The 10,469-nt window shown below is 39.1% G+C and overlaps 1 protein-coding gene across 1 annotated transcript; it reads left to right on the top strand.

Moving 5' to 3' along the window:
• Positions 1 to 10,454, top strand: mettl21ca (methyltransferase 21C, AARS1 lysine a). The gene is given in 9 exon segments (XM_075450063.1): positions 1 to 99; positions 442 to 568; positions 666 to 829; positions 5,757 to 5,874; positions 5,956 to 6,633; positions 8,138 to 8,227; positions 8,230 to 8,285; positions 8,391 to 8,508; positions 8,659 to 10,454. Coding segments are annotated over 8 exon segments (1,728 nt in total). The 5' UTR covers positions 1 to 99; positions 442 to 456; the 3' UTR covers positions 9,051 to 10,454.
• Positions 10,455 to 10,469: the final 15 nt, after the last annotated feature.

Genomic DNA, 10,469 nt, shown 5'->3' with positions numbered 1-10,469 from the left:
TCTATAACCTCATATTTGGGGGTCTTCAGATGCAGATGGACTGCTCCCGAGATCTTTCACTGGACAGTAAAACAGCAGCAGCTGGGTTAAAGATAACAGGTAAGAAACATGCACTGGAAGTTTTTAATATGCTTGCAGAAGCAGAGAGAGAAGAACTTATGAACCGATCATTTAAAAATAAACATGTCTCATTTGTACTCCAAATACCATCATTTTTAAAAAGGTGTGGTGCATGTACGGACAAAACTATTTGAATTTTATCATATGAAATTAATGTATACCACAAAAACACTGTGGATAAAAAGGCTAATGTGTGAAAATATGTGTACATCCATTTCTCTTGCTATTCATATGTCAACATGAACACATTTAATTTGAAATCAAATTTAGCATTTTCCCTTTTTCTACACACGTAACTCATGTTATCTGTCTGTCCAACAGCATAGAAACATTTATATGGATTATTTGTCTACATCCTTTGTGGAGAAAACCAATTGTATGACAAGTGAAGTGGACAAAGAACTAGAGGAGGAAGGTTGGGATGAAGAAGACAAAGAGGACGAAAGAGGTAACAAAGACATTGTAGTCCACGTTTGATTCTTCTGAAAAAAGTTAAAGAAGAAGAATAGTCATAGATCTTAAAGTGTGACTTTTATATCTTTCAGGGGATTCACAAACAAAAGAATCAGCTGACGGCAAGCAAGAAAAAACAGCAGCTTGGGCTCCACGTTTTTACTACAGAGCAGGTAAAGAGGTGTACAACTATGTCAACCAAGAGATCATCATCGAAGAGGCTCTGGACTCGTACGCAGGCATGATATGGCCCGCTGTAAGTAGGCATTTATAAACCTTTTATCCACTGTTCTCTCTATTTCCTAATGCAAACACAAATCATCAACACACTTCAAATCAAAGAACTTGCAACATTGAAATACATCTATTTTACTTTTACCCACCCACTTATACCCACTTTTTCTTGGTACTGGGCAGGTAGGTCGTTCCAGTATCTTGGATATTTTGCTGCTGATCTTCTGCAGAGTTCTCTGTAAAATACTGCAATCAGACTAAAACTCCTGATGCTCTGATCAAGAGCTCCGATGTGTCCATAATGTCTGATGAGGGCTTCTTGTTCTTCTTATGATAATGATTTTTTTTTTTTAATGAAAATAAGTTCCCAAAGTGCTTTAAAGTATAAAAAACAAAAACAAAGACAGATACAAAAATATCCTAGCAATAATTAACAGCAAGATCAAAGATGGATTTAATTTCTGATAAAAACATCTTGTAGAAATTATTTTCAAAAGATTTTTCAAAGATGACACAGAGGTAGCTTTTCTAATTCTGAGTAGAAGATTATTCCAAAACTGTGAAGGATTTAAAGCATCGCCCTCGGACTGCAACTTAGCCCTGAGGTCAATGAGCAACAGCTGGTCTGCAAAGCTGGGAGCATGAACTGGGTGTAAGAGGTGAGAAGGTCAAAAGAGCAAGATAGTGCATGGCCTAGCCAATTCAGAGGTTGCTATAGGGGGCTTTTCAATATATAGACATGATAGAAACAGGTTTGGAGGTGGCGTGGCAATTTACATACGTGATCATTTTCCTGTGAAAGTAAGACATGACTTAATGGTTGATGATGTTGAAGTATTATGGTTACAGGTACAACTGCCATATTTAAAACCAATAGTTCTGGGCTGTTGTTATAGGCCGCCTAGTGCCAGGATAGAGTATCTAAATGGTTTATGTAATATGCTGGACAAAGTGACTGAGGAAAACAGAGAGCTATATTGGTTGGGTGATCTAAATATTGATTGGCTTTCTAAAAATTGTCCTCTGAAGAATAAGTTTAAATCTATGACAGACACCTGTGGTTTATCTCAATTAATGAATCAACCCACAATAACTTCTAGTAATAGTACAGGATTTTCAACTTCAAAATGTATAGATCATATTTACACTAACAATCCTGATAGGTGTTCAACACCCGTTTCTGTAACAGTTGGCTTTAGTGACCACAACTGTGTTGCTGTCTCCAGGAGAACAAAGCTACCTAAGGCCTGTCCTAAAATTATTTTGAAAAGAACTTATAGTGAATTTAATGAGGAGAGGTTTCTAAATGAACTGAATAATATTAAATGGGATTTGGTATGTGCTACTGATGATGTTGATACCTCCCTTAATTTATTTATGGATCTTTTTATGAGAGTTGTTAATAATCATGCCCCGTTAAAGAAATTTACAGTTAAAGCCAAAAGCGCTCCTAGGGTTGATGCTGAATTAAAGAGATTGATGACTCAAAGGGACCTGGCTAAAAAGTTTGCATGTCATTCTGGCTCTCCTGAAGACAGATCACTTTACTGTACTTTAAGGAATCATGTGACTAAAGTAAACAGAGTGAAAAAGAAACTATATTTTCAAAAAAGAATCTCTGATAGTGGTACAGACAGCAAGAGATTGTGGAATGTACTCAATGAAATCATGGGGAAAAAATCTACCTGTACTTCTTTTGTTGAATCGAATGGAGTTTATTTAACTAAGCCATCGCAGATCGCAAATTATTTCAATGATTTTTTTGTTAACAAGGTTTCTAAACTAAGAGAGAAAATGGATTATACCGTTGGTTCCAACTCTGATGAGCTGATAAAAAAATTTATTATGAAGGATAAACTGTGTAATTTTGAATTTTATCAGGTTAATAATGCGAAGGTGGAAATGTTGCTGAAATCTTTGACGGTTGGTGGGTCTGCTGGCACAGACAACTTGGATAGTAAGCTGTTGAAATTATCAGCCGTACATGTTTCTAAACCAATCTGTCACATATTCAACAGATGTATGATAAGTGGTGTGTACCCAAAACTTTGGAAGGAGGGCAAGATCATTCCTTTATCCAAGGATACAAAATTAACTTTCTGTGGTTCAAATAGTAGGCCTATTAGCATTTTGCCTATTTTGAGTAAATTATTGGAAAAAATTGTATTTGAGCAAGTGCAAGATTATTTTTCTCACAAGGATTTAACCACTAAGTTTCAACATGCTTATAGGTCTGGTCATTCCACCTGTACTGCAATGACACAAATGTCGGATAGCTGGTTATCATCAATTGATAATTCAATGCTTGTGGGTACAATATTACTTGACTTCAGTGCTGCCTTTGATATGATCGACCATGACATTTTGATTTCCAAACTTATTAGTTATGGTTTTACTTCCTCTGCAACCAAGTGGTTTACAAGCTATCTGTCTGAGAGGTCACAGAGAGTTTATTTTAATGGTGCATTATCTAGTAGTAAATCCTTGGACTGTGGGGTTCCTCAAGGAAGCTGCCTCGGACCTCTTTTATATTCAATCTTTACTAATGATATGCCATATGTACTCAGCAAGGCTGCATTGACTATGTTTGCTGATGATTCTACTCTTTATTATGCAGCCCCTACATATTCAGAACTTAATCAGGTTCTGTCTTGTGAGATCAGCAAATTATATAACTGGATCAAAACTAATAAACTTATTTTAAATATATCAAAAACAACGAGTATAATATTTGGTTCCAAGTATAGATTATCACAAATCCTAAATTGAATATACAAGTAAATGGTAAGACTATACAGCAAGTAAAAAGGGTGAAGCTTCTCGGACTTTGGCTTGATTGCACATTGTCATGGTCTGATCACATCAATAAAGTGGTTGCCAAAATGGGCAGAGCTGTTGCCATAACGCGTAAATGTGCTCCATTCGTCAATTCACAGTTGTTTAGTCGTGTTGTTCGTACATTGGTTTTATGTCATTTAGATTACTGTTCAGTTGTATGGTCTGCTGCATCAAATTGTCTTCTTAGTAAACTACAGGTGGCTCAAAACAAGGCTGCAAGACTGGTTCTTGGTTGTTCATCAAGAACTAGTGTTGCAGTGATGCATGAACGTCTTGGTTGGCAGATGGTCAAGCATAGACTATCGGCTAATATATTAATATACTTTCATAGAATTATAAATACTCACACTCCTAAATTTCTTCATGATAACATAATTTATTGCTCAAATACACACTCACATTATACTAGAGGGGCAAGTAGTGGACAGATCACTTTACAACTGCCTAAGTCTGAATCCATGAAGAGGACTGTTTTCTATCGGTCAGCTGTGCTATGGAATAATCTTCCAGTGGTGGTTCGTGAAATCAAAGGGAAAATTGTCTTTAAAAAGAGACTAAAAATATATTTGTCCTCATCTTGATGATGTAATATAGCAAGGTTATGTTAGGGCATAAATGAAGCGCATGTTGTTTTTCATTATTTTATTGTTTGTATTTTAATGTATACTTTCGGTATTGCTGTTTTTGTGCTTTGTATGTTTTGTCTGGACCCCAGGAAGACTAGCTGTCGTTTTGGCGTCAGCTAATGGGGATCCTTTTAAATAAACAAATAAACAAATAAACAAATTTTAAAAAAAACGAGCAATAAGAAATATAATTTATATCATCAGTACCCAGAGAAGTGAGGCATCAACAGAGGAAATATGTTGATTTTTTTTCTAATTCTTGTCTGAACAGGACAATTTAGGATTTTCGTGGCAGCCCAGCAAAAAATAATAGGTTGCAGTAATATATCTTATTTCATTATGGGTGTCAATGCCAAAGGCATTAAGGCATATCACTATTGTGCATACTTATTCAGCTTCTTCTGATTCTTCTTCCATTTCTGTCACAAATTTCCATTCAACTCGACCTCATCTTTTCTCAACAAAGGTTGACGAACCCCAAACCACCTCACACACACACAAACACAACATCACAACCTGTCTCTCTATCTCCCTATGTCTACCTGAGAGATTCCTTGCCCACGCATGGCATCAATTCTCTCAAAGGGCTGCAACTATAGTGGCACCCATCAAAATTTCTTCAGAAATGTTCTAGTTTCCATTAATCTATATCACATCATCATCATACATTATTTAGAATTCAGTCATATTTGAATGTTCTTTTAACCTATGTTGAAACAAGCAATAGTCCAGATTTGACTATTATTAAAGATTAAAGTAATTTGGGGAATTTGACAGAAATGTTTTGAAAGTTAGGTCGGACTCAAACAATATTCCCAAGAGTGCATTGATAACCACAGGATACAAGTGTTTGGATTACAGACTCCTTATGCTTCCTGGGTCCAAATATCATCACCTCAGTCTTATAATTTTTTATGGTTAACAAAATTACAAGACAATTCCAAGATTTTAAAAATGATAAACATAAAAATGGAACAACATTTTTTTTATATGCCAATCACCTGACCAAGAGGAAGCATGTGCATGAATAATGGTAGAGGGCCCAGAATGGAACCTTGAGCACCCCCCCCACCCCAAACTTGAGTAGGAGTCCCCAGTGGAAACCGAGAAGTTTCTGTCACTCAAGTAAGCTCTAAATCAGTCAAAGGTATTCACACCGAAGTAATTTTTAAGTCTGTTAATTAGAAGGCCTAGATCAATTGTACCAAGTGCTGCAGAGAGATTAAGTAGCACTAAAACAACAGCCAACATCAGAATTAATCCCAATATCATTTATGACTTTCAATAGAGCAGTTTCTGTACTGTGAGACTTCTAAGTGACCAAAATTTGATTCATCACTCTCAATTGGAATAAGTTGGGAACCTTGAACAGTCTTTCTAGGTCTGACTGGCAAGTAAAACTGAAAAATTGATAATTACAATAGAGATAATAAAAAGAAGTTTGGGTGTCAGTACTGACTGTAACAGTAATATTGGCAATCTCAGGCTCTGGATCTCTGTCACTACCTTGAAAGTCACTGCGACCGATGGAGTCTTGTGGACAAAGCGGTCCTGGAGATTGGAGCAGGAACTGGCCTTGTGTCTGTTGTTGCAGCGCTCCTTGGTAAGTAGATTTGGACCTAATCTCACACAAAAACTAATGAGGTTATTCATTGTTCTGTTTTTTCCCTCTCTCTGTCTTCAGGTGGCTGGGTCACAGCCACAGACCTACCAGAGGTCCTGAGCAACCTGAGAGTCAACTTGTGCAGGAACACCACGGGCCGTTGCAGGCACACACCCCAGGTGGCAGCTCTGTCCTGGGGCTACGACCTAGAGAGCACCTACCCCACATCTGTCTATCGGTACGACTACGTGCTGGCAGCTGATGTGGTCTACCATCACGACTTCTTGGACGAGCTCCTGGCCACCATGAAGCACTTCTGCAAACCAGGAACTACTTTGATCTGGGCCAACAAGTTCAGGTTTGAGTCAGATTTTACTTTCACTGAGAACTTTAAAAAGGCTTTTCACACAAGTTTACTGGCTGAAGATGGAGAGATGAAGATCTTCATGGCAACTAGTAGAGATGGAGAACAAGAAGGTGGTGAGGGTCTGGGAATCAAAGATCTGCCAAGAAAAGATGTGGAAGAGGAGACATTGGAGGATGAGAGCAAAGGAAAACCCCTAATATACAATGAAGCTGAACCTAACTGCATAGATCAGGAACAGGAATTTGACATCTTAGAAGATGAAAGAAGAGATGAGGGGGAAGAAAACAATGAGCTTGACAGTGATGAGCAGGAAGAGATAGAGGAGATGGTGGACAAAGAGGACGACTCAGATGAACCAAAGGAAACTGCTCCAAGAGATGAAGACATTTCAAGTAAGTCTTCTGCCAGTGAACATGGTATATAAGAAATGTGTCAAATCAGTTTGGTTCGTACAACAATTGGACTAAATAGTCCAAATGCCTTCATTTTAAAGGGGCAATTCACCCCAATCACACAAAGACATTTTCTTTACTGGCAATGAAGCGTCAACATATGAAGAAAGAGTGTGAAATATTTGTTTCTATCACAGGGGCAATTTCTTCAGTAAAATAAGTTTTTAATGAAAAGTTGTTACAGAAACAGGAAAATTGGAGTTTGGAGGATTTGTTGTTCTTTAGTTGTCAAAGTGCCCCAGTGAAAATCAAGATTGGAACCTTGCTAACATATCCATAAGATGTTTTTTTATGTATCAGAAGGAATATCCTCAACAAAATCAGCTACCAATGCTCCTTTCAACCTGCAGAACACCACCTACAGTCTCATAAAGGTGAGCTCAAGGTGAGCTCATATGGAAATGAAATCTGGCGCAAAACACAAGGAGAAGTTAGCACAGGCTTGGTGTAGAAGACAGTAAAAGAAAGGAGGAGAAGTTCAGTGGTGTGTCCTTGGGTCTGCAGCGGTAATTTACTGGGCTGATGCTTTTCAAATATCAAAGTGCCTTAAGATTTGTTGTGAATTGGTGCCATCTAAATAAACTGATTTGAATTTAAATCAAATTTAACTGTGAAATTGGTTTTGCCACTAATTATATAGATTGACACTGCTTTAACCATTCACATAGGAAAAAAACACAAGTAGAGCATGTTTTTTTCTCCCTGTCCTGCTGTTGTTTGCAATTCAAGCAGTCAACGATATCTTTAGTTCATGGTTCTGCAGTTGTGTACTGAGAGGCCTGGGGCCACTTGCCCTTACTGCCAGACGAGGCTCCTGACGGTTGAGCTTTTCCCCTCAGAAGCTGTCAAAGCGTTCTCTACCGGCAACCAGCCAGAGATGTTTCTAATATTGTTGAAAGTGAATGACAGTGAATGCATTACCTTTTACTTCACCTGCAAGCAACATTATATAAAAATATACAGCTTGCTCTTCTTAAAAATCACTCTGTGGTTTAAACACGCAGAGTTGAATTGGTACAATATTAGACCTGGCCATTGCGTGGCATTACAAACACAGGACAGGCAGGGTCACAGCAGATGCTTATGTGAAACAAACCACTTGGTGACTTTAATGAGACACAAATTAAACTTGAGAAGTGAGACGCATTAGGCCAAAAGACAGTGAAGCCAAAACTATTAAAAACTGTCCTCAGAGACGCCAAAGGGCTGATTGGTGTAGAGTGCCTGAACTTAAAAGGAAAAGGGACAGAGAGTCTTTTTCTCCTCTGCAGTAAGGTTATTTAGTCTACTTACAAAGCAACGTCATGTTTTACAGATTAATCTTTTTATGGTATGTATGAAGCTAAACTTGTCAAATAATGTGTGACAGCCATGAGTACATTGTGCATAATTAGTTTTTTTTTGCTTTGTTTGATTAAACTGAACCTTATATCTTTTTCCACAGGAAAGGAGTTTGAGAAACAGGCAGCTGTTCAGCATAACTGGGTCCCCAGAGTCATTTACAGTCAATCGAAAGACGTCTACCATTACGTAGGGAGGACATTGTCATTTATGAAACCATAGACTCGTATGGAGGAACGATGTGGCCAGCTGTGAGTATCTCTGAGAACACTTAAGCGAAAAAAATGCCACTAAAGCTCCTTTATCTTAATTTGATCCCACTTATCTACTCCTGCCTTATTATCTCTGACCTGCAGGCGTTGGCTTTGTGCTCCTTCCTGGAGAACAACAGGCAAACGGTCAACCTGCAGGGGAAGGAGGTGCTGGAGCTGGGAGCAGGAACAGGACTGGTGGCCATCGTGGCCAGCCTGCTGGGTGAGTAGGCACCACACTCATCATAGTGTGACAACCTGTCACAAAAAGCCCAACAAAATGATCTCCAAGCACATTGGAGAGTGCAGCAAAATGTGATTTATTAATTCAACACTGCACTTTTCTAAAACTTAATAAGTTCTGTGTCTTTAGGAGCTTCAGTCACAGCCACAGATCTACCGGAGATGCTGAGCAACCTCCGCGCAAACGTGATGAGGAACACCAGGGGCCGCTGCAGACACACACCCCAGCTGGCAGCTCTCTCTTGGGGCTACGACCTGGAGCGAACCTACACATCACCTGTGTGCCAGTACGACTACGTGCTGGCAGCTGATGTGGTCTACCATCACGACTTTCTGGACGAGCTCCTGGCCACCATGAAGCACTTCTGCAAACCAGGAACTACTTTGATCTGGGCCAACAAGTTCAGGTTTGAGTCAGATTTTACTTTCACTGAGAACTTTAAAAAGGCTTTTCACACAAGTTTACTGGCTGAAGATGGAGAGATGAAGATCTTCACGGCATCTAGTAGAGATGGAGAATGATGGAAGAGATAACAGAAAACATTGAGCAGGCCCACCGGCTGCATGTTGAGGATCTAAAAAGGTTTATAAGCAAAGATGCGTCTGTGGTAACTTTTATCTTTCTTATGCTTTTATTTGTATTTGGAACTCAAAGGGCTCTGTCAAAAGCAAAGCACACTCATGCAACAATGATCCTACACCAAGATTAGTAGAGCTGTGTAAATCTGTGAACAGAAAGGCATCGTTTTTCAAATCTACCGACATCATGTTTTTTTTTGTCATGTAGACAGCGTCTCCTCAGCTTCTGTATGAACAACAAGCATGCATTCACCTATCAGATGAGCTTTTAAATTACTCTGTAATGTTACCATGTATGTCTTGTCTGGCAACCTGCCCAAGGTGTACCCTGCCTCTCGCCCGATATGATAGGCTCCAATGCCCCTGCCTCCACGACCCTTGACTGGATTAAGGAAGTATAGAAAATGGATGGAAGGATGGAATTACTTGATGATGCAATGATTATAAGGTTTACCTCTGGAAGTTCACAAAGTCTAGTTTTAAGTTAGGCTGTTTGGACTTAGACTTCTATGAAACTTACATTTTTTTTAATCAGTTTGGCCAGGTGAGATCCACTGAAATGTGTGTTTTTTATTCATATTTTTGTTATGTATGACAGTAAACTAATTTCTGATGGATCTGAACAGGATACATAATACAACTGTTAGACAATCATAGGCCTATCTTAGTGAGTCTGCAATGATGACTGTTTTTTGTTTTTACGACTGCTGTGTCTCTCAAGTTTTATGCAAATTGCAAGCTCTGATTGGCTAACACTCCAAGAGCCCATAGAGGATTGGATTCCAGGGAAAGGAGCTCCTATAAAGACCTGGGATGATGACAGCAGCCTGACTCATTTCCCTCTCCTCCCTAACAGCCACACTGTTGCTGCGAGTCATGTTGAGCGTAGCTTTACACAATCTAAACTTTTAGATTTTGTAGAGGGCGGGCTGCCACATTATTTTCTTTAGTTTCTCCTGTTTTAAAGGCAAGTGATTGAACAGCAAACTGGTGCTGTGGGAACCATCACGTGGGTGCCGGTTAAGAGGACGTCCCACACTAACATATGTGGACATACTCAAGAAGGACGCAGGAGTCCAGAGTACCAGCGAACTGAAAAGATGTATAGAGAATCGGGAAGACTGGAAGCAACGATGGAAGGCTCGTCAGAGGACGACCTAAAAGAAAGATTGGCTTTTGATTAGCTTATTTTAGGTCATTTTCCCTCCTGGCATAGATGGCTAGGTTTGTTTGTTGTTTTGGCCTGAAGCTTATCATTTAACTCCAAGTGGACCTTGTATTTCTCATACAACTTGCAATTAAACCTTCACGTTGAAACCTCTAAATTCTGTCTCTGAGGCTGCTTGAGACCTGAGGAAGACG

Source organism: Odontesthes bonariensis, chromosome 1, assembly GCF_027942865.1.
Source record: "Odontesthes bonariensis isolate fOdoBon6 chromosome 1, fOdoBon6.hap1, whole genome shotgun sequence".
Lineage (NCBI taxonomy): Eukaryota > Metazoa > Chordata > Actinopteri > Atheriniformes > Atherinopsidae > Odontesthes > Odontesthes bonariensis.
The sequence above is the reverse complement of the archived record's forward strand: the minus strand, read 5'-3'. Positions and strand labels throughout refer to the sequence as shown.